Source organism: Typopeltis vanoorti, chromosome 20 (assembly GCF_054136105.1).
Source record: "Typopeltis vanoorti isolate ZY-2024b chromosome 20, IOZ_Tvanoo_1.0, whole genome shotgun sequence".
Classification (NCBI taxonomy): domain Eukaryota; kingdom Metazoa; phylum Arthropoda; class Arachnida; order Uropygi; family Thelyphonidae; genus Typopeltis; species Typopeltis vanoorti.
Window position 1 is genome coordinate 40,620,859 of NC_143568.1, and position 26,099 is coordinate 40,646,957.

At 35.1% G+C, this 26,099-nt stretch overlaps 1 protein-coding gene across 2 annotated transcripts in view; it reads left to right on the forward strand.

The window, feature by feature from the left end:
- The window catches only part of LOC150095390 (ER degradation-enhancing alpha-mannosidase-like protein 1), a 409,738-nt gene that overhangs the window by 370,893 nt on the left and 12,746 nt on the right, over nucleotides 1–26,099 (forward strand). Inside the window, exon 12 of one of the 2 annotated variants that reach the window (XM_090410568.1) lies at nucleotides 3,723–4,649. The exons of the other annotated variant lie outside the window; for it this stretch is intronic. Within the exon in view, the coding sequence (XP_090266694.1) occupies nucleotides 3,723–3,815 (93 nt within the window). The 3' untranslated portion in view covers nucleotides 3,816–4,649. Of the gene's footprint in view, nucleotides 1–3,722; nucleotides 4,650–26,099 lie in introns of those variants that run through there. 2 annotated transcript variants of the gene reach the window in all.

A 26,099-nucleotide genomic window follows, 5' to 3' on the forward strand; every position in this document is an offset into this window, starting at 1 on the left:
AAGAATAAAAGCATATAATACATTCATAGTGGGTAAGTCAACATGTGTTTTGGAAGGGAAAAAAAAAAAAGGAAAGTGCAAAATATTATGGGAGTTATTGAAAATTGTTAGAAATATAGGAAGGAGTACAGTAAAAGGAATCAGATGACATGAAAATGAAAACTGAAGCTTAAAGATTATTCTGGACATCTGGATTAATTATTTTGAAAGACTGTTAAATGGGCCATAGAGTGGCAGAAAATATTCAAGAAGAATGTAATCTGAAGTACATATTATTATTATTACTACAGGTATCTTCATGGAGTCAGTAGACTCATCGCAGGAGACTCAAACTATCAAAACAATATCTATCATATCTGTTCTTGAATTCATTTACAGATGAAGAACTCACAACTGAGAAAAGCAATGCATTCCACTCATTCACCACCCTCCGGGCGAAAAACCTCACATCCTTGTTAACCACACTTTTCTCGAACCTCTTGTTCTTCCATCACTATTACACAGCTGAAACATTTCCCCTGCATCAATCTTATAAAAACCCTTTAGTAATTTAAACGTTTCTATCATATCCCCTCTTCTCCACCTATCAGCAAACCTCTGCAGTCCACAAGCTCTCAATCTATCAATGTAGGGAGCAGTTTTTACATCACTCACCAACTTAGTCACTCTCTGGACCTTTTCCACAACCTCCTCATCTCCAAGGAATCCAGGACCTGAGCACAGTAATCCAAATGTGGAAGTATCAATGCTTTATAAAGGGGAATAATAACCTCTTTATCTCTGGATGTTAGTGTGTTCCTCAATAACCAAGTAATCCTATGTGCAATCTTGGACACCTTAGCAATGTGTCCCCTGAATTTCATCTCCCTATCTACCAACACCTCTAAATTCCTAGCCTCATCAATCTCTTGGAGTACCGTTCCATCAATGTAGTACACAGCTGGTAATCTTTTAATCCCAAAATGCATAACTTTACACTTTTCCACATTGAACTGACATCCATTTCCTTTTGCCCATTTTACCAGCTTATTTAAATCATCCTGCAAACTCTCAACATCAGCTTGATTTTTTATTGCACTACCCAACTTTGCATCATCAGCAAACAACTGAATATCTCCCTTTAAGCCATTTCCTATATCATTTATGTACAAATTAAACAACAATGGCCCAAGCGCAGAGCCCTGAGGCATACCACTGGTCACCTGCCTCATCCGGAACTCTGCTCCTCCATACACCACCTTCTGGTATCTCTCCGTGAGCCATTCTCCTATCCATATCACTAGTTTAGTATCCATCCCAATCTTCTCCAATTTGTGCTACAGTATTCCATGGGATATCCTGTCAAAAGCTTTAGCAAAATACTAAAGTACCAATATGTAGCCATTTCCTTTGTCCAACTCAGATGTCATTCTATTATATCAGTAACCGAGGTAGAAAAAAAATCAACAACCTGAAATGTGTCAAGGCTGTAGATGATATGTAAGGAGAAATGCTCAAATATGGAGGTATAAAAACTTTACATTAGTTGCACTGCATAATCCAGAAGGTATGGTCAGAAAGTCAAATTCTAGATGACTGATATAGACTTGTTATTAATATCCATCTCTAAAAACATGCTCTCTCAACAATCCATTGAAATATATACAGTTAGCACCCAATATGCCTTCACTGTTTAACTCTATACTCACAGGTTTCTCTTTCATTACTACTGCTGCTGTATTGAGGAACAGCTTTCCCTTCCATGTATTTCCCAAGGAATACAATGTACAGGTCTTCAAATCCAATGTGAACAAGTTCCTTGTTTCCCAATTCTCTTTTCATACAGGGTGCTAATGCACTATAGGCTAACCAACCAACCAGCCTCTTGTGTATGGACCCAACATGTGATTACATCCCCCCCCCCCCCATAATAATTATGTCAGTATTTAAAACCTTATGCAAGATACATCTATTTAGTGTTATGCACTTGAAACCATTCTTAATTAAAAGCTATGCATCACTAAGTCAGTAACACAGCAGGTTATTGACTCAGTGATGCACAGTCTGTTTATTGCTGAACTAGAAAGCAAATCAAATTGTTTGCTATTTGCATGCAAGCATGAATACTGTGCTACTGAAGTCCAAGCATTATGCTTGTAGAAAATATCCAAATGAACTTTTCATGAGTACTTTCAGACTAATAACTTGGAAAAGCTATGCCTGTTATTATTCTGTGGATGTGTATTTGCATGGGGTGTTGTATTTATTTTCTCCTCAGCTGTGCTTTTAATAGTGAGCTTTTTACAATTCTATTTGGCTACTGGCAGTTAGGTGGTGTACTCATGTATATATATTTTTTATGTTAATCCCATGTATAAAGGTTGTAAACCTATTCAGTATTAGTACTGTTAGTGGAGAAAGGATTAGATAATTGGAAACACTTGATCAACTTTTTTCCAAGCTGCTTTTAGGACTCTAATCAGTATGATGGGTGTCACACTGGACAATGAAATTTATAAGCTACCTAGAGTGAGACCATCACCCTACTCATCAGTGGCCAGAAGTTATGGGAAATATTATTTGGTTTCTGGTGCGCTCCTGGAGAGTCTAGTCCTCACACCAATCATGGTACTAATGTACTATGGATTTTCAACTTTATTGTGCAATTCATCAAGTTTTTGATTTGTACACTCAAATGTATGGGTGTGTATGGGATACTATCATAGTACTACATGAAAGGTTTGCATTATTACTAATGCAAAATAACCTTCCTGTGGACAGTTATCATTTTACTCTTGTAAGACACCTTTAACTACATCAACCTACCCAGACTTTGGTTTTTCCTCTGGGCCTTTTTCCATTCTGACATCAAATATTCCTAAGTTTACTCTTATGTTGTTTTTAAATTACCATACCAGCTCTATCCACACATTTCTGAATGCTAACAATGTCGAGTTTCTTCTTAATATCTTCATTTTTAAAATGATTCTGCTATTGATGCCTTATGTTCACTTCCCTAACATTTCTCAGAACTTTCATGTCTGTGGTCTGTTTTTTGATCAACTGTTTTGCTTCTAAACCCAGCTCTTCAATCCATAAGTTAAAATTGGTTTGAACACTGTTTTGTATATAGTCAGTTTAGTGTTTGTCTTATTTCTCTCTTATTCCATCTAAATTTATTCACTTTACTCTCCATCATACCAGCTTTGCTTCTCTTGGCTCTTTCCAGATTTAATTTTCCATTGTACTAAAATTTTGTCTACATATCTGAAATATTTTACTTGGTTTAATGGTTCTTCATTTATGATGCACCTTACACTTTCAGAGTTTCATAGTCTGTGGCTTTTTATTGCTGATTTTCATTCCACATCTGTTAAAGCAGTTCATTCAGTGTCATTTAGTTTAGTTAAGGATCATTTCACTACAGTCTGAGGTGATCAGTTTAGCCATTGCCACCCATGCAGTGTGAGCAACCTATAGTATATTTATTGCTGTGGATAGGCTAAGGATTGTATATGTGGGAATTCAACTCTAGAGCCAAACATGGAGCATTTTCAGGTCACTTCATAGCTGTAATAAGTGGGATTGGTGGTCTTGCACCAGACAATGGGTCAACTGTCATCTAAATTTAGAATGTGGTATTTTATTAATTATAATTTATTATAATGTTGTAATATAGTTAGAATGTTGTCATGCTAATCTTTTGTTAATTTCATCTTTATGTATTTGTTTCTTCACTGTAGTGTGATCGGATTTCCGAAGAAAGGCAATATTTTCTTCCTCTAAAACCTTTGTATTTTATGCAAATCAGTAAAGCTCTTGGTCTCGAAGACTGAAACACTAAGTGCTGGTGAAACCTTGCAGGACAAGGACTAAGGATGAGAAAGTTAAATCTTTGGCATAGATTAGTTATATTGAAAACACATTCCAGTCTGTGATCATATGATAAAGAATAACTTTCATAGGAATAAAGTAATGTTAAAAATTTATCGTTATTCTGTTTGGGATAATATTTTTATACAAATAATATAAAATTCGAGAGCTAATTCTGAAATGGAAACTGCCTCATTTCTAATTAGCTGTCATTACTTTGTTTCCTAGTTATTTTCTGAGTTATTCACTAAATAAACTTTATTTTTAATGTTTTTTTTTTATATTTCCTGATTAGCTCAGATTATATTATTTTGCTGGCATCTTCTACCCTTTCTTGCTATTTTTTATGCTGTCATAAACATCCTACCTCACTTCCTTCATATTAAACTATTGAGATTAGGTAGTATCTGTTAAAACTATGGATGAAAAGGTTTTGTAGTTTCATCTCATTGTCAGTGCGAAGAATGCACTTGTTAGATTTAGCAATATGGAAATATTTTCATTAGTTCAGAAGTTTTAGATGCTCATTGCTTTTACTGAACTTTTTTTAATGTTGTTTGATGTTAATACCATTCTGTTTTTCATGCCTCAATATATTTAATGTGCCCACATGGTTCGTTGTGCAAATGGAATTTTTGGAGAAGAATAGCTCATGTACATACTTCAAAAATAGAAGAATATTTTTGTAAAACTTGTTTTCATATTTGATCTTTCTGTTTTCTCCTTTCACAGTAAGAGAATTACAGATTAAAATTGGACAACAGACCAGCAAACTGACTTGGATCAGGGTCCCTTGAAATCCTTTTTTAAAGTTTGATATTAAAACTAATTTACTTGTTATAATTGGAAGTTAACTGCATTATTGCATAATCTTGCAATTGCAAGAAATATTTCTGTTAACTAACAGCTGGTGAACTTCTGTTATTGAAGAGGTATAAATTTAATATACTTAAATTATATGAAGTAAATCACACACACAAATTCCTTTTTATTCACCAAAGGGAGTAGGTGGAACTGTTTTAGTCCTAACTTTTGTAAATTTGTGGGAGACATATGTCTGCATTCTTAAAATCACCACAAGCTGCATGTGTATGTGTGTATGCACACACACACATTACACATTCATTTATTAATTTTAACCATATGTGTCGTTAAACTTTTAGTTATATAAGTAATTTTGTGAATGTTAACATGAATTGCATTGGTATATCTCTCTCTCTCTCTAAAACCTGTGTAAACTGCAGGTTCTCTTAATAAAAATACAGACACCTTGTATGAATCATCCACTGTTCATTTGTATAAATGACAGCATGTAATGGAAAATACTAGAGGTTCGAGAGTGCTTGACGTAGTAATAGCATCTGAGAATTTGACTGTAATGAACATGACCATGTTTCCACCTATTAGTGAGAGTGATCATAAGTTCTTGACCTTGGAGGTGGCTAATTGTGTGAAATTTTCGATTAAGACAGGGTGCAAGTGGAATTACCATGCTGGCAAGTATGACAAGCTTAGGAGATTGCTTGGTTCAGTGCCATGGCATGTAAAACTGCAAGGATTGGATGTTGATAGTTCATGGGAAGTAGTGAAGGAGCATTTGCAGGAGGTTATGGCTGACTGTATACCTAGAGTCCAAATAGTAAATCAAGTAGGGGTTAAATGGATGAATAACACCATTAAGCTTGAGTTGCAAAAAAAGAAACAACTGTGGAGGGAATTTAAGGAGAAAGGTGACCTGCAGGCACACGAATGGTATAAAGCGCAGACCAGAATGGTAACGAGTGTGGTAAGAAAAGCAAAAGCAGATTATGAAAGGAAATTAGCCATGCAAGCTAAAGAGAATCCCAAACAGTTCTTTCAATATGCTGCATGTAAAAGAAAAACTGTACACGCCAGAATGATTTTAAGGAATACCGATGGTAGGGAGGTCACTGAATCAGTCGATATAGTGGAATTACTGAGTGAGCACTTTGCAAGAGTATATCATCCAAGTGGGGTGACATTGAAGGAATGAAGGAACCATTAGTTTATATGGGAATTGTGGTGAATAGTCTATTACAGAACCTTAATGTGAATACATCTGTGGGATTGGATAATATACCAGCATGGGTCTTACGTGAAGCGGCTAAAGAATTGTCAGTGCCCTTGAGCATATTGTTTAATCTGAGTCTCGGGTCTGGTTTAGTCCCGAAGGGGTGGAAAGCGGGGAAAATAGTTTCACTGCATAAAGGACGATCCAAGACTACTGTTGCAAATTACCAACCGATCAGCATATCAGGAGTCGTTGTCAAGGTCTTGGAGAAAGTAGTCAAGGGAAAAATACAGGAATGGATTGATGAAAATGAGATACTGTATGGGGGACAGCATGGTTTTGTGAAGGGTAGATCATGCCTCAGTAACTTGCTCAGGTTTTATAACACAGTGACGGCTGAACTGGATAAGGGTAATGGGTTTACAGTGATACTGCTGGACATGGCTAAGGCCTTTGACAGGATACCACATGGAATTTTAATCCATAAACTGCAACATATGGGAATCGATATAGGGTTGGTGAAATGGACAGGAGGGTGGTTGATGGAAAGATATCAGAGAGTAGAGTCGGCCTGTGACTAGTGATGTGCTGCAGGGTTCTGTTTTTGGACCACTGCTGTTTTAGTTGTTCATTAATGATATAGGGAAGGATCTGAGAGGAACGGTTCATTTATTCGCTGATGATGCAAAGTTGGGTAGGGCAATAGCGAATGCATAAGAGGTCAAAATTTTGCAGGATGATTTGGATAGATTGGAGGTCTGGGCTAAGGAGAATGGATGTCAATTTAATGTGGCAAAATGTAAGGTTATGCATTTTGGGGTGAAAAGATTAGCAGCAGTATATCACATTGGTGGAACTGTACTCCAGGAGATTGATGAGGCCAGGGAGTTGAAGTTTAGGGGGGCACATTGCAAAAGTGGCTAAATCAGCTCATCAAATCACTTGGATGCTGAAGAATACTTTGACGAGCAGAGACAAGCAAGTTATTGTTCCTCTGTATTGAGCCTTGATAAGACCCCATCTCGACTACTGTGCCCAGATTTGGTCACCTAGGTTTCTTCTTGATGGGGAGGAAGTTGAGAGGATCCAGAGGTGAGTGATAGCAGGTCTATGGAATGAACCTTATGAGAACAGGTTGAAGATTTGTGGGAATTGCAGAAATTGGTTGATAGGTAGAAAAGGGGAGATATGATTGAGACATTCAAATTGCTGAAGTGTTTCTATAGGATTAATTCAGAGGATATTTTTGATAACAGGACTGGTGGTGGGAGGACTAGGGGACATCCATGGAAGCTGTGCAAGAGTCTGGTTAGTAAGAGTGTTAGAGCTAGGTTTTTTACTTTTAGAGTGGAGAATGAGTGGAATAAGCTGCCAGAGTCTGTTGTGGGTGCTATGATGGTGAATGAGTTCAAGGCAAAGTATGATAGATACTGTGTGAATGTCAAATAGTTGTGATGGACATGATGTTTAGGGCCTCCCTCGATGAGTCTAAGGACTCCTTGGCGTCGCCCATAATAATAATAAAGCTACAGTGACCTCTGACTATAACAAACTCAGAAGCAACCAGTGTAGTGGTAGGGTTTGCTATTTAATGAATGCCTTTTGGAATAATGTTTATGGTTTGACTGGAACTTTCTAGCAGTTTGTTATAGAGCAGTTAACTTGATAGTGTTTTCAATAGGGAGAACTGACCGTATCTAGATCCTTATATATATATTCCAAGTCTTGTTGAAGAATACAAAAATTGTACATTTATGAATTGGGGGGGGGGACTTCTCTGTTTTATAAACAAATGTTTCTTTATTTTAGGACTAAAAATAGTAGATTTTATAATTCTATATTATTATTCTACAGGCTATCTCCATGGTGTCAAAAGACTCATCCCAGGAGACCTACATTAACCATTATTCACACAATACAATAATACTTCTCCTTAAATTCATTCACTCTCGGGGCACTCACAACTGCCTCTTTCAAACCATTCCACTAATTCACTGCTCTCTCCAAACAAAAAATCTAATCTGCACATCCTTATTAACCACACTCATATACAACCTCTAGGTGTAACTCCTTTGTTCTTTCCCTACTTGTCATGTATTGAAAAATTTCTTTTGTGTCATTTGTATAAAATCCATTAAGTAACTTATAAGTTTCTATCATGTCCCCTCTCCTCTGCCTGTCAACTGATCTCTTCAACTGACACACTTTCAATCTGGGGAGCATTCCACAGACCTGTCACAAGCTTGGTCACTAGTTTCTGAATTCTCTCCACCTCCTGATCCCAAAGAAACAAAGCTTTGAAATTCAGAAGATATTGCAAAAGTTGGTACAATAGCTCAAAGGATTACTTGGATGATGAAAGACAATGACAAGTACAGATAAGAAGGTCATCATCCCTCTTTATAAAGATGTGATTCGGCCACATAACCTTCTTATCTGTACTTGTCATTGTCTTTCATCATCCAAGTAATCTTTTGAGCTATTGTACCAACTTTTGCAATACGTCTTCTGAATTTCAAAGGTTTGTCCACCATCATCCTCAGCTTCCTAGCTTCATCTATCCAGAAATGCATTACCTTATATTTTCAACAGTAAATTAACAACAATTCCTTTGCTCACACTGCCAATTTATTTAAATCATCCTGCAGGAGATCTGTATCACCTATGAACTATTGCCCTATCCAATTTTTCATCAGCAGCAAACAGACAATGAAATGCCTTCCTTAAATTATTTCTTATATTATTAATATACAACTAAAGAGTAGTGGTTCTAGTACAGAGCCCTGGGGCACTCCACTAACTAGTCACCTTGACTCCACTCCATGATGTACCAACTTCTGATGCCTGTCATTCACCCCCTCCCCATCAATTCCAATTTTCCTCCAATTTACATGATAGTTTTCCATGCAGTATTCTGTAAAATGCCTTTGCAAAGTCTAGCATTATCATGGTACAAGCATTTATTTTATGCAATTATGCTGTCACTTTATTATAAAATGTGAATAAATTATTGAGTCAGGACCTGCCTTTTACAAAACCATGCTGCCTCCTATCATATCCATCTATTCATGACTTTAACCTTTAACCAACTTTTCCAACTTTAACCACCATCCCTAAGATACTAATTGGGCTGTAATTTGCTACTTCTATTTTGGAGTCACCTTTGTGTAATGGAACTATCTTGTTTTCTTTCCATTTCCTTGGAACCATGCCAGAAATTTGTAGCCTCATAAACCCTTTCTTGACTGAGAATTCCACATTTGAGCAACATCCTGGAACAAGACTGCATGGTCACTTCCCCCAATCAGAGGTAGAGTTGCTACTGTATTTTATTTTATATATTTATTTTTTATGCTGCTCCTGCCCATAAAAGGTTATATGCAAACCTATAGCACATTTTATACTGTGGTTGGACTAAGGATTTTTTTTCTATTTTTATGAATTCTTATATATTTTTTGTATTTTTTTTTTACATAGTCCAGAAACCCTGATTTGGGACCAAATATGGAACTTTTTCAATCCACTTCAGGTTTCCAGTAAGTGGGGCAGTGGTCTAATACTCGGCGATGAAATTCATCTTCCACTAAAAGACATTTACAAATATCCATTTAACCATTTAAATTCGTGACTTATTTTTAACAGTATTAACAACACCAAACAATTTTATCAAAAGATGTTTCATTCACTGCTTATATTTCACTAAATTTCAAATTGGCATCATCAGAGCACAACACAGCTTGTATATGCGACAGTGAGTAAGTGTACTCACTGTTGCATATACAAGCTGTGTTGTGCTGTTGATTTGAAATTCAGCAAAATATAAGCAGTGAATAAAACATCTTTTGATAAAATTGTTTGGAGTTTTTTGCTGTGTGAGCACTGGAATTTAGATACATTTATATATACCTTTTTTATATACACTAAAGAAAAAGTTAATATGCTAAATAATAATCAATGAAGTTGTTCATATTATGTATGGGATGACCTCTTCATTGATACTTTGGTCCATGTAAGGTTATCTTATCTATCACTTATTATTTGAATGACATTTGTGGCATAACTGACCAATACTGTACTTGATTCCTTCTAACAGCTATTACTGCCCAGTATGATAACCATTTAAAAATTCAATCACAAGGCCCTGTATTGAAAAACATTTGTTCAAAGTAATCGTAATTCCCTAAAGCAGCAGTTTATTGGTGGGTCAGGAGATATGAATAAAAAGGTAATTTTATCCATAAATTAAAGATACCAAGAAATTATATACTTGGAATATAAAGAGCTAACAGGCTTCATTTCGGCAATATAAACATTAATTAAATTAAGAGGATATTAGATCCCACATTGTTTTAAAACTGAATAAGAAACTCAAAGATTGGAATCAGAGAGTTTCATGCCGAATATAGTATAAAAAACTATAAAAGTATTGGCGAATACTAGCGTGAGCTGAATGCAAGTAGTCCTAGAACGTAGTACAAACACGGGTAACTCGTTGCAAAGGTGGGGAAAGTTCTGATCACCATTCTTTGGTATTTACTATAACGTAAAAACACATTTCCTAGGAAATGTATGTTGTTATTACATTATGGTAGGGAGGTCACTACCCAGACCGGTTTCAGCCTTTATTGAGGCTTCATCAGTGAGTAGCTAGACCAAATTATTAATAGCAAAGGGTATAGCGAAAAGAACTTATGTACTCTACTATACGAGTTGTCCGAAAAGGTGCACCCATTAAGTTACTTAAAATATAAAGAGCCAACAGGCTTTTATAATAATATTTTATAATTTTATTTTATATTTATATTTTAGTATAATTATAAAAATATAATTATAAAAGAGCCTGTTGGCTCTTTATATTTTAAGTAACCTATTAAAATTTATATTTTAAGTAACATATTTTAAGTAACCATTACCCTATCCGCAACCTGGGGACATGCTTGGCAGCATGGGACCCATGCCCCAAGTTCACTCTTCTATGATTATAATTTCCTCATATGTCATCGAAGATTGTCTAGGTTATTATTGGTCCATGAACATTTTTTCCCTATAGGTTTTTCTTCTGATTATTATATTTCATCATAAAGTATTTTTTTATTGTTGTTGTTGTTTATTTATTGCATAAACTTTTCTTTTTGAAGTTTAAGATTGAATTTAACTTTGACTAGATTATAATTCTTGTCAGCATTTTGCTCCAGGATAATCTGTATAAGTAACTTGATTTTGGAATCTATGCTTTATTATTATGTAGTTAATCTCATATCTTTTCTTAAATCTCCAAGCACTCTAAATTCATATCTTCTTTTTTGAACTTGAGCATAAGTGTTTACTGATGGTTAGATTATAAATTAAAGATGCCAAGAAATAATATTCTTAGTTTAATCCTATATCCAAGTTTAAGCAAATGATATTTGTGCATGAAATATCTACTGAGATACTTGTAGATAGAGGCTAATGACTATTCTCATTCATTTTTAGTACTATTTTGCCTTCTTCAACTACCATGTTAAAATTATATATAAGTAAGCTGTTGGCATATAGACCTGTGATGTAACAGTGTTTACTTCACTAACTAGCTGTTTTAATCACTGTCATTCTGTCACTGATATTTAGTATTGACTGTTTCATTGTCGTACTATTTTCTTCCCAACCTTTAGATATTGAAATTATAGATGTATCTCATCTTCTTATTTTGCTTTTCATTTCCTCCTAGTTTTCCTAGTCTTAGTATTTGTCTTATGTTCCAGATTGCAATTGAAGAATTTGCAGGCAACAAAGGGGGGGGGGGGGAGGTAGCTCCATTTACACTTTAAACATTTGGCCAACATATAATATATACAGGGTGTTTCAAAAAGAATGTCCCGATTTGAAAATTGTATATCTCTGCAACCATGAACCACAAATGAATGCAACTTATACCATGTGAACGGCCTTGGCCCAGAGTTTGATATGACGACTGCTAGATGCCACTATTAGTGCCCAAATAGCCGCTACGCTTAGTTAATGAGAAGATGGCTTCATACTTTACATACTTGGTAATTTATTTTGTAACTCTACCACATTTTCATTATTAAATATAATTATTTGAAAGCGGGCCATTTTTTTTGAAACACTCTGTATATTAATACATAGAAAATTTTATTTCACTTGGTTGTATAAATTAAATTAAAAATGCCAAGAAATTATATTCTTGTATAATCCTTTATACCAAAGGATTAAACCTAATAATATCTGTGCATTTTTAATATAAATGCACATTTAAGAACTATTATTAAGGTAAAATCATTTTTTGTCAGAACCTTTTCATTATAGAGAGCAATTTAACTCAATTTTGATGCAAGAATTATGCTTGGTGACAACCAAAGGAATCTTGCTATCTCTCTCTCTGTCTGCTAGACACAACTCTTCTTGTTAAAGCTCGATATTTGTCCATTCCTCTCTTTTATCTTGATTCTTTCTATGGCAGTGTGTCTTGGGACAATTAGTGGTGTAGTTTCCTGTTGCTCTCTGCATTTGCTGTTATCCTGTCCATTGTTCAAGATAATTTATAATCCGTGTGTAGAGGCTTAAATGCTATAAGAATTCATGTTGGAGGTTTAATGGAATATTATCAGCACTGAGAAAGGATTAAAACTAATTTTAATGCTTCCAATATTTCGTCTCAGTCACAGAGACAACTTCAGGGATTACAAATAACTTTTTGTAACAACCCACGCAAATACAATACAGTGATAAGTAAAACAGTTGAGTGAAACTAAAGTCCTATCTAGGTAGTGCACCCTCTATGGGCGTTTGCTCGCCTAGGATGTAAAGAGGGATCTCTGATAATTAATGTTTCCCAAATTTTGGGAAGTTTTATGCAACTATATTTGTTTAAATTAGGTTGATTCCTGAGTGCAGATGCAGATTCAAAAACCAGTCTTTCTTTTTTTGAATTTACTATGGTAGAGCATGGTGGTTTTTTTCCAGGAGATCCTGTGGGTTGTATCCAAAACATGGTCTGCAAGGCCAGATTGACCATAATCGTGATTGCAGATGTATGACTTTTGTTCTTCTAACCGGATGGTTGCTGATTTGCCTGTCTGTCCGAAGTAAGCCAGCTTACAGGAACAAGGTACTCTATATACTCCAGGTACTAAGAGAGGAGGAGGGAGCTGATCTTTCGTGGAACGGATAAGGGTAATAAGTTTATAGTCTAATGTGTCTGGGCTATGAGGCCAAATAGAGAACACATCACCTACATATCTTAGAATCTCTGAATCTCTCACTTAGCTCCGAAAACAGATAATACCATCAGACGTGACGTAGCGAACATCCTTTACCAGTCGTCACCTCCAAAAAGTAATTTAACTTCCAGACAACTCTCTGCTCTCAGAAAATTATGGAAAGAAAAAAAGTATCATCACCACCAGAGCTGATAAGGGTAATGCAACAGTCATCATTAACGCCTCAGAATATAATCGGAAGATAGATATTATTCTCTGGGATCGCACTACCTACATACCACTTGAACACGATCCCACAAAAACTCAAGTTAAAAAATTAAAAAACTTACTTAAAAAAGTGTCCTCCTGACATTACTAAAAAACTCAAACCATTTACTTCTTCACTTCCTGATACTATGGAGGTTGTTGTAATAACAACAACAGTAATATTTTTAGGCATAATTAGAATATGAAAATATTTACATTTAGTGTCAATTTTCTGACAATCTCACCTTCAAATATATGTAAATCCTTTGAAGGCATTGTGGATAGGCTAACTTTAACTTGCATCTGAGACACAAGTACCACAGAGTCCAACATACTAGTTTATCAAGCCTGCAATAAGCAAGATGGTAGTCTTACGATGAGTGAGTGATCAAAATCATCTAATACCTACACTAGAAACATAACAGATTTAAGTAATGTATGATGGTTATTTTACAAGTATAAAACATATGTTTGTTTATTCAATGGAAAAGGGCTGAAGTAATAAACAATTGCCATGTTGTTGTGGAAGAAACACTGATTTCCTTTATATCAACAACTCTTCCTGACTTCCCATTTTGTCACATTTTGTAATTTTCCTGCACTCTTCTACTGAATTGTAAATCTTTTAAAGCTTCTTTAATGCAGAGAATTATTATTGTATGGGTGCCTGCAGTGATTTTTTTTTTTTTTAACTGGAATTTAAATAATGTATATTTAGTGTCTAATATTAACAGGCATTTCTGGTTCCTATCAGGCTGCCTAGCTTGATTATTAGAAATTATCTTGGATGTGGATAATACTGCTCTGAACAAACAGAGGACAAATCAACTAACTCAGTTCACAAAGATACTGCATCCATTTGGCCAGTGGGAATTAACTGACTTCAGACATTCTTTCACTGTATGAAGTTTAGGATTATTTTTTTTATTAGTGTTATGACCTATTTTGCTTATATCAAATACCTGCTGTGATAATTAACCTCAGGATGCTAAGTTAAAAATTTTGTGGCTAACTTTCTATATTATTATTATTGCAAGAGACTTTGAGGTAGGGTACATATCACTCACACCACCTGTCATACATTCTCTTGAATTTATTCACATTATCTACTCACACCACTTCCAAAGGTAAGCCATTCCAATCATGCACTGTTCTATGAGTGAAAAATCTAGCTCTCATCACTTTTGTGACAGTGTTCATTCTCAATTTCATTGGTGTTTTCCCACCCTAAAAAAAAAAAAAATTAAAAATTCAATTTACTGGTATTCCTCAGTAGTTTATAAGTCTCTATCATATCATATCACTTTCTCTTGTTTGTGGTCTGCAAACCACAAATTGTCTCAATCTACCTTATAATTTACATTCCACAGGAGATACTTGTATCACCTCAGATACCAGATGAGGTTTTATCAGAGACTTGTAAAAAAGGCAAAATGATTTCCTTATCCTAACATGTCAATTCATGTTAGGATAAGGAATAACTAATGAATAAGTGCATAACTAATGTTGGACTGACCATTTTCATAAGCCCAAAATTCCAGCCTATTTGAATCATTTTTCTAGTATTGCATATCAGTCACATTCCTGATTATTCTGCATCATAAACAAATAGCTGTATGTCCTGTCAAATCTTTTCAGTGTCATTAATGTAAAGAGGACTGATCTGTGGGAGTACAAACCACTGGTCACCTTAAATCTTAGTTATATCTCCCTTATACACAAATTTTTGATATATTTCAGTCAGCCATTCTGTTATCCAAGCTAGTATTCATATCTGTCCTCCCATGTCTATGTGTTAGATACCCATCAATATTTTCATCACCACCTTTGTACAGTTGGTTTATGATGCTTTCTATCCACTCCTGTGGAATCTTCCCTGTAAAACTATTAAGAACTAATCCACAGTGATTATCCTAAACTTCTTGTACTTGAAGATGCAGTAATAACTTTCATGTTGGGTGATTTTTGTTAACTCCTATGCCATCAACAAGAATTATGAAAACATGAGTATAGTATAATTTAAAAATTCATAGCAGTATTTTCATCACCACTTTTGTAGAGTTGGTTTATGATGCTTTCTATCCACTCCTTTTTTTTTTTTTTTTTAATACCATGACGTACTTATGAATAATCACTAACACCTAAGTCTATTGATACGTATAACAACTTGAGAACATTTATACTGGGAATAAATATTCATGTTAATGATATATTAAAATTACAGAATTAAATCACACTTCATAAAATATATAGTATTTATAACCTTGTTTTCTCACCATCTATTAACCATGTGCAATATTTCTCTTGCATCTCTCTCCAACTTAAATCTCAATCATATTGTCTAATTCTCTATTTAATCTCTGCTGAACACGTTTACACAGTCTTAGCCACCTGTTCAGATATCCAAATGGCCTGTTTTGATGCTATCACATCTTTATTCCTGCTTTTTAGTTTCTTTTGCATTAAGATGGTATCTGAATAAATTTTAAATTATTTGCAGTATGTCTCCTGCACTAATTGTATCTATCAGCAGTGCTGCCTCCAACCTCTACTAAAATGCATGACTTTACACTGAACTAACATCCTCATTAGTCTCTGCAAACAATTGAATATGAAAGCATGATTAGTGCAGTACTCATTATATAAATTAAACCTAGAACAGAAACCTGTGGTATAGTGCTTGCCACCTTTACATTGGAGAGTTCTTCCATGAACAAGCCACTACAATTTTGTTCCAACTATCACTATGTTCAGATTAGCCATTTCCTCTGTATTATAAAATGTAATATACTGAAACAATATACTCTTTAACAAACCCAAATTAACTTCAGGAAAGATTCTTATTGTCAGGTGTTTTTTTTAAATTTTTTTTTTAACCTATCCAGTTTCATTACAACTTCACCACTACAACTGCTATATGTAAAAGCTGGCTTACAGTCAGAAATAAAATTTCCTAATTATTATTAATTGTATATGAAGTAAATATAATTAATATATATATATTATTATGCTTATATATATATATATATATAAGCATATAAAGATGTAAATACCTTTTCCTCATTCAAAGTTAATATTATGAAAGATACATTTTACAGTGCATTTGTTGTTTATTTATGGTCATGGGAAGCATTTAATAGGATGTCTTCAGAACTTAGCTAAATTATTAAATTAAAATATAGAAATTTACAGTCTATTAAGTATTCAATGTGCCCTTTTTAACCAGTTTTCATTTAATTTATTGTTCATAATTAAATAGTTTGTGGATGTATATCATCATTTCTCCATTAGTTTTAGATAAAATTTTGTGTATATCTCTTCTTTGTTAATGTTCAGTTGTAAATAAAATAAAAGGAATAGTGTAATTTTCTGTAAAAAAAAAAATAACTGGATGATTTGGGCATAAAATTATGAGATTTTTACAATATACCTTAATGTCTTTCTTTTGAAACTGAAGCAGAGCTTAAGTTATTTCTATAACTGTAGCATCTTATAAAAATGTTGCAAACGTTATCTTGTTTTTGTTGTAGAAGTCTGTTTTTATCGAGTATAAACAGTTTTAATGTTTTTCATATTTCAACATTATTTTGGATACTATTGAACATTTTATACAAAAGAGGGGAGGTAAAAGAAAAATCCCTTTGCTCACTTTATAAATAATGGTCTTCCATTAGGATTTATATAAGAATATTTTAGTGATCATGTTTCTGAAGTGAACTGGACAACTAGTTGTAGTTGTTATTCAAATGGTTAAAGAATTTTGTAAAATTTTCTTAAAATGTCAAAAATGTTGTAATTATGCAAATAAAAAAAAAACATGCTTGAATTTGCTTTTATTATTAAACTTGAAACTTCTAAAGCTTCATAAAGCAGGATAATATTTTTATATCCCCCCCCCCCCCCAAAGTTACTGAACCAGAATTTCATGCCTTTCCAAAGATATTTAAAGAGTTCCATTGCTTATTATTCTAATGGTCACTTCCTTCTTAGCAGCAAGAAGGTTAAGATATCCTTGACCTCCAATGTCAAGTTAGTGAAAATTCTGTTAACATGAATGAAATATTCTTCAAGGGAATGAGGCCACATTGAGTAGTTAAAGGAAAACGCTTGGAGGGAAATATGGATTTTACTGTGTTAATTTCGGTTCTGCTTAATTTCCTATGACGTCTAGTCATTTTAAAAGATGGTCATGTCAAAAACATTGGCATGCACCTGTCCAGATAAAAAAAAATATATATTAAAATATCATGGAAGTTTTTTCACTTGGCTATGCTACCAATTATATATTTGGTTTAATCCTTTATCCAAGTGTAGAGTTTTAGTATTGTAGCTGAAGACGTGAATTTGTATTTATTTAGAATGGATACAAGTTAAAATTCAGAGAATTTTAATAAGGTGTTGACACCTTTTGGCAACTGGTATATGGTGATATGACTTCTGCATTACTTCCCTTAGTATCACCCCCTCTGATGAGACCTCTAGGTTGAAACCAATTGGATGCATAGCATTGCTATGCATCCAATTGGTGGATAGCAATGCTGTAGCCAATGAAGTTTACTGAGGCATGGCTGTTGCTGTTACCTCTCAGGTGAAATCCGAGCGGCTCTGCTCAGTGGTGGGGTGAGCCTGCCACTGGGCAGAGCCAATCCTGAGAGTTCTTCTCGGGATGAGGCCTGTTACTGAGGGGAACAACGCTGAGTTTTTGATCCTTCGGGTTGCTCATTGTTGGGCGATCTGGAGGATCGCACGAGTTTTTGGAGATTGACCTGCACTTAAACACTCAATAAATGTCGAAACTGGTCTGGGTTGTGGCCCTTCTCTTAATGCATAACATTATACATGTCCGAAAGGAGATGTGCTTTGCATTATTGGAGGTACTAAGGCAAGTGATCAGAAATTACTCCACCTTTACCACGAGTTGCCCCAGTCCTGAAAATACTCCAGGCACAAACTTTGTTTGCTTACACTTGGATAAAGGATTAAATCAATATAATTGGTAGCATAGCCAAGTGAAAAAACTTCCATCAACTTTCTCTAATCCAGAGAATTTTAATAATAAGGTGTTGACACCTTTTGTCAACTGGTATATGATATGACTTCTACATTACTTCCACCTTAATATCACCACCTCTGGGTCTGGCTCCCATTGATGTGCTTTTGCACAGTTGGTCCCTTTCCTTGAGGTATGAGAGGCTCTGCTTGGGGTAGGTTTTTGCCTGTTTCTGAGTGGAGCTACCGCTGAGATTATGGCTCTCTCTGGTGGGGTGAGCTTGCCACTGGGCAGAGCCAATGCTGAGTAGTTCTTCTGGGTGACAGGGTGAGCCTGTCACTGAGTGGAACAATGCTGAATTGGACGGTCCTTCGGTCACTAGTAGGGAGTGGTCTGGGAGACCGCCTAATTTTTAGAGAGGTCTTTAATTAAACAGCACCTCAATAAAGGGTCAAAACTGGTCTGGGTAGTGGCCCTTCCCTTAATGCATAGCATTATACATGTCCCCAAGGAGATGTGCTTTGCATTATGGGAGATACTAAGGCAAGTGATCAGAACTTACTCCACCTTTACCATGAGTTGCCCCAGTCTTGAAAATACTTCAGGTGCAAACTTTGTTTGCTTACACTTGGATAAAGGATTAAACCAAATATATAATTATTATATTATAATTGACAATAAATTCAGCATAATATACCATTTTGCTACTTGTATATAAGGTCTCTATATACACATATCCTCTGAGATACCTTTTTATTGTCATATTGTATACTGCAGTGTGCATAGCTGCACACATACACACAAAAGAAAAATTGAACTTATGCATGAATTTTATTAATGCCCAGATTGAAAATGTGCATAAAAAGAAAATTTAGCAATAATTTTTTTTTTTTAAATGTAGTGTTTAAACCACATATCAGCAAGTAATATGATGTATTTTGAAAGAAAAAAAGCAATGACATTAAATTCTACACATTTTGTGTGTGTGTATATTTAAGGGTAAATATTAAGGGCATTAAGGGTAAATATTAAGAATAGTGATCAGAGCTTATTCTACCTTTACCATGAGTTGCCTTGACTTGCACTACTTTGAGGGTTAGCTAGACTTGCAATACGTGCAGGCACAAACTTGACTTGTTTGTCTGTTTGCTTACTTGGGAAATTGGAGTAAAACCAGGTTTAAAATAGCTTGGTATCTTTAACATTTATTATACCCAAGGTAAAATACTTTCCACATATATATTTAAATATAACTAGACGACATTTTTTTTTTTTATTATCCAAAGTGCCATTTAACACACGTAAACAACAAAATTATATTAGTGCTTGTTTAAGACACATGGGAGAAAGCTGCAACCAGAACTGTAGTTCTGGTTACAGCAAAATTAACATGCTGTTGTAAGGATTGGAAAAATATAGTATGACCGCCCAGTTGCTCATGTGTTAGTACTTTATTATTGCAATAATTTTTATCCATATATTTGTACATTTTATAATTGAATGTGCATAGCATCATATTATGCAGTGTAATATAACTAGACGGACTGCAAATTAAAATTTTTAATTCCATGAAACCCTTTATGGAATTAAAAATTAAAGCCTAAACTTATGTCTAGGGTGGTTTGGTTTCTTCTTTCCACCTTAAAACAAATTAACTGCTTTGCTTTCCCTCCTCCATCATTGATTTCAATTCTGATACAATCATTTACAAAATATTAAATTTTTTATACATAACTTGATTAGCTTGAAGTGAAACAACTTTTTTCTTATGTAAAGCTGCAACCTCTTAGAGAGAGAGATAGAGGGAAATATTATTCTCTTTCCCATCCTCACTCGACATCTCTACCCAAACTCTTGTGATCTTTTGATACCCTTAACATTAAATATTTAAGTATCAAGATAAAATGTGCAAGTTTTATGTGATTTTTCTATATTTTGTTCAAACTGGTTATATCCATCAGCATGAAATATCTCTCTGATATTTAGCAGCAGTCTCTCCAAATGATTGGCACCAACTGTATAAGAGTGATGGACTGCATTCAAATGCAGTCCATCACTCTTATACAGTTCAGTTCTTCCTTCACTCATTCCACACATTAACAAATGCACTCCTTTCTCTTCACACATTTCTGCCAACATATCATTCATAATTCTTGCTCTCTGCCTCATCTCATCACTGTCATAGCTATTTAACACACTGACTACCTTTAGCAACTCCTTTGCTTGCTCACTCCTCAATCACTCTATTCATTTTACCTCCTAGAAAACAAACTTCTTATGCATCTTCTCATTTACCACACATTGAATAATCGAATCACCATACACCACCACTCGTGGGTCTTTTGTTACCTACGTCATTCATTTTCACTTCCTTTACTCTTTCATATGTTTCTGCTATTCTCTTCATTTCACACTGCATCTGTTTCACCTTCACCAACTCAGCACTTAAAAATTAAAGCCTAAAGGACACAAGATTTAATTTCAAATCTTGTGTCCTTTTTTAGTTATCATTTATTCTCATTATTTTATCGCGAGTCACACACTTATTCACTGTCATCCCGATTCACCACCCTACTGTTAATTGTACTCTGTTTTTCAATGTCATTATCACCAAACAAACTTTTTTGCTAGCTGTCATTTCCACACTCTTCAAGCCTCATGGTCCATCAGAATATTACATTTCCTACATACCCAGACTTGTTCTTTTCTCTTATTCAGCCTCTCTCCATAAATATGTGTCATCTTCCCACACATACATACTGCATTCACAGCACCGTACCATTTTTGATAAATCTATGCTGTTTACTTTGTCTTTTGCACAAACCTATGAAATGATTTGCCTTTCACTTTGGTTTCAAGTTGTATTACTGATAAAACACACACACAGTGTTTTTGATATGATTGAATATTATTATTATTATGGGCAACTCCAAGGAGTCAACAGACTCATCGAGGGAGGCCCTAACATCGTGTCAAGAACAACTATTCGTCTTTCACACAGTATCTATCATACCTCGCCTTAAACTCATTCACAATCATAGCACCCACAACAGACTCTGGCAGCTTATTCCACTCATTTACCACTCTCCAAGTAAAGAACCTAGCTCTAACACCCCTGTTAACCACATTTTTTCCCAGCTTCCATGTATGGACCCTAGCCCTCCCACCACCAGCCCTATTCTCGAAAATATCTTCTGGATTAATCTTATAGAAACCCTTTAGCAATTTGAATGTCTTAATCATATCACCCCTCCTTCGCCTATCGACCAATTTCTGCAACCCACAAATCTTCAATCTGTTCTCATAAGGTTCATTCCACAGACCTGCCACCATCTTGGTTACTCATCTCTGGATCCTCTCCACCTCCTCCCCATCAAGAAGAAACCCTGGCGCCCATACCTGGGCACAGTAGTCCAGATGGGGTGTTATCAGGGCTCGATATAGAGGAACTGTTACCAAATTCATTTTAATGAAGCACAGTAAAAGGGCTGTGATCAGAGTTTGTGTTATTTTCAGTAGTCTAAGCCATTACAGTGCTTATGCTGACACAAGGTGTTGTGTAAATTTCAAAACTTAAGTTTCTTTATTTTTGGCAATAAAATACGGATAGAATCATAATATCCTCAATTTGAATTTCTTTAATATGCAAAGTGAAGCCTTTTTGGCTTTATTTAATTATGCACCTACTTAGAGTTCACTTAATATGAATTTAATTTTCTGATATAAGATTTCTATGGTATTGAACAGAGGCTTTTTGTCCTCGTATTTCTGTCTCGTCTTTGAGAACACATTTCGCAACAGTTGTCAACCCAGTGAAACCTAATCAGTGCATCAATATACATGCTCTAGAGAGAGTTCATGTTCTTTTAAGTAATGTAAACAAAGTTAACGTACTCATTAGCTCTGGCAAATTTCAAAACTCAGAAGTTTCTTTTCTGGCACTATATGGATGGATTCATAATATCCTCCATTTGCACAAGTCACTTTATTATGGTAGTATTGCATGAATAAATGAGAAAGTAGAGTAGGTTTAGTAGTACTAATATCTACTAAGTCTTTTCATTGTGTTCTTTTGGTATTTGTTATAATCTGTAACTCCTTGAAGATGTCCACATTTAACACCCAATATGAATAAGTACTGAAGTCTTAGAACTCCTCTAAATGAAGGGGATGTAGGACTTGATCAGTGGTCCTTTCTTTTATGCTGAATTTAAGAATGAGATTCCAAATCGTACAACCATATTTGTTGGGGAAAGTTTATCATAAAAGAATTAAATAGTCTTAATAATAGATAAACGATAGCAAGTTACGGATGATGCCAGAAATATTGGTAATTGTTTATTTCTTGAGGGGGAAAAAAAGTAAATTATGAGTAAATTAAAGTGAAATTATGATTCATTCACCAGAAGACAGAAATATAAAATACGATACTATGGGAGTGCTCCAAAGTGATGACTGATTTGGAGAAAATGGTTGACAACAAATTAATAATAATGTAACCTTAATTATGTAGTACAATCATAGCATTCCTTATACCCTTTGAGTTCACATCAGTGTGAACTCAAATTTAGTGTTTCTAAGTGCAAGGTTTGAACATTTTGGATGGAGGACATTGAGTCAAGTATTATATTAATGAGGATTTGATGATTATAATTAACAAGAATTAAAGTTTAGGGCCATATTGCAAAAGTAACTTAGGAATTTTATCATATAATTTCACTTCAAAAGAACACTAATTTGTAAGAAAATGTTAGTTACTCTCTCACTTACCAAGGCTTTGATAAGAACTGAACTGCAATGATCATCATCTGGGTTACAAGAAGATGGGAGACATCTGAAAAGATCCAGTGGTGGGTAACCAAAATAATAATAGCCCTGTGGAACTGTGCATATGAGGACAAATTGAGGAATTGTGAGAAGACAAAGAAAATATTATAGAAACATACAAGATAGTAAGTGGATTTACTGTATTTATACAGTCAATCTATGGGTAGAACTTGGGGAATCATCCTTGGAAACTAGGGAGTCTTAGGAGGTGTGTGTGAAATGGGCCAAAGAGGGATACGACAGGTATTCTAGCATTAGAGACAAAAGGGTCCTCAAGTAGCTACAAGGGAGGTCTGAAAGGTTCTCGGCATAACACTGAAAAAATAAATTTATAATTTCAAAATTATTTTTATTTTTTAACATAATCTCCCTTAAGACTGATACATTTATTCCAGCCATGCTCCAGCGCCATTATCCCGTCCCTGTAATGGTTCTCAGTGAGATCTGCAAAATACCCCTCTTCAGCTACAATTACCTCTTGATTTGAAGAAAAACGCTGACCAGTGAGCCAAATCTGGAGGAATAGGGTAGATGTTCCAACAATTCATATTGCAGATCCCTTAATTTTCCCATTGCCAAAATGCTTTTGTGGGCAGGTGGCATTGTCCTGATGAAAGATGATTTTTTTTTCTTCTGCAAACCAGCTCTTTTCTCACGAATTGTTTCGTCTAGTCTGGTTCAAAGATTGGAATAATATTTCCAGGTTATTGTTTTACCCTTTTCAAGATAATTAATAAACAAAATGCCTTTAGCATCCCAAAACACTGATGCCATGACTTTTCCTGCTGATGGAACAGACTTTGTCTTCTTTGGTGCAACCAACTTCTGTCCACCGTTTTGACTGCTGTTTGGATTCTGGTGAATCCAAGTCTCATCCATAGTAATAAATCAATGCACAAAATCAGTTTTATTCTTGTTAAAATGCTCCAATCACTGTTCAGAGATTTTCATGTGAGTGTGTTTTTGATCTGCTGTGAGCAAGCGCAGCACTCATCTTGTGCAAAGCTTTTTCATGCAAAATATATCTTACACATTCTTTTAAAATGCCTGTAGGCTCAGCAATTTCATGCACTTTGACTCGCCGTTCATCCAATACCATATCGTGCAGTTGATCAATGATGTCTTACACTTTTTGGACATCCTTCACTTGGATTATCTCCAAGGGTGGTACGGCCACGTTTAAACTCAGCAGCCCATTTCTTAATTGTTGAAAACAAAGGAGAAGAGTGCCCATGAACTTTGCATGAATTTCTTTTGGTGTTAAACCTTCTTTTACAAAGAATTTTATTCATTTCAAGGGATACAGACAACACTTTTGCTTCAGACAGTTGTATAAAACAAACTACTTTACAGAATGACTTGCAATTTCACATGGATGCTTATGACAGATGTACCAAATTAGATTAGAAAAAAATATCTTGCTGATAGTGTTGTCATCTATGGTCGAGGCTGAGAACTTTTTAGACCCCTCGTATGTTAATAAAATCATCAACCATGTGGAAAGGCTTGTGTTCGTCGCACATGTTGATTGGATTTTAACAGTATAGATGCGAAACAGATTTTTAAGAAAATAACTATTTATTAATTAAATGCTAATATTTCGCTGATATATCCAGCATCCTCAGAGCATACAAAGTTTGTTACAGTAGCGAGACAACCGCAATCTGGTGTAACAGTGGGACTAGTATGAGTAATTGTAGCGTGTAACACAAATACTAAAGTCCTAATTAAGCGCCATCTAAGATAAAAAAAATATATATATATATACAGGGTGTTCGGGATAAATTTGACAGTTTCGTAAGGAAAAAGAAAATCTTCTTTGTATCTATTAAATTTAATGAATTGACAAAAAAACATTACAGGCAGAGTTAATTACAATACTATCAACAAGATTTACTCAAAATAACCACCATTAGCATCGATCACAGCTTCAATTCTGCTTCGGAACCTCGAACAAGCTGATGCTACAGTCTCCCTGGGAAGGGCCGCAAAAACTGTTTTAATTTTATCCATTAACTGGGCTTTTGTACTACTGGAAGTGCGATTGGTGTCTTTTTCAACTGCGCCCCATACAAAATAATCCATGGGGTTAAGGTCTGGGGAGTTTGGAGGCCAAACATTTGGACTGGTGAAGTCGTAGAAATTTTCAGACAACCATTTTTGACTTTTCCCAGAGGTGTGGCAAGGGGCCGAATCCTGCTGCCATACATACGGCCTACCATTGGCTACCCTTGTTATCCAGGGCTTGACTACAGTTAGCAACTCCACGAACAAAGCCCGAATTCCAATGCCAGGGTTCTTCAACACCTGTTCCTGCAGATTTGCGAGGAATTCTGCTGTACGAACGCAATCAGATCGTCTGCTAGGGATCTTTCTTCTTGCTACATCCTCGTAGTCACCATTGCAAGTCTCTAGTTCATGCCTGATTGTTTTTACTGTATTCAGGGAGCATTGGGCAGCAGTCGTAATATCCTTATTTTGATGGCGGGCATGAATCATCATGATACAAGTTATTCTCTTCCATGATTCAGGTGGGTTCCAGCTATCCATCCTTTCTGACATCTTGTATATGAATGAAGAAGGGTCCAAACTTTTAAATGAAGAGAAGGGGTGTTAATACATGTAACTTACGGAAAAATATAATTAATTATAAATATGTCAAATTTATCCCGAACACCCTGTATATATATATATTAATTTGGTCTTAGGATGCTGTCTTCCAAATCTGGTAGATTTATACAGCCATACTTGAGGTTTGGAGTATGCTTTAAGGCTTCTGTTGATTCCAGAAACAATCTCTGACTTGTAAAAGCTTCTGTGCAGTACTTTTTTTTTTCCCCCAACTGAACCTGTGTGCAAGGGTATCCAAAGCATGGTCTGCCAGACCTGACTTGTCATAGCGAAAGTGCGGGATATATTTTTTGTGTTC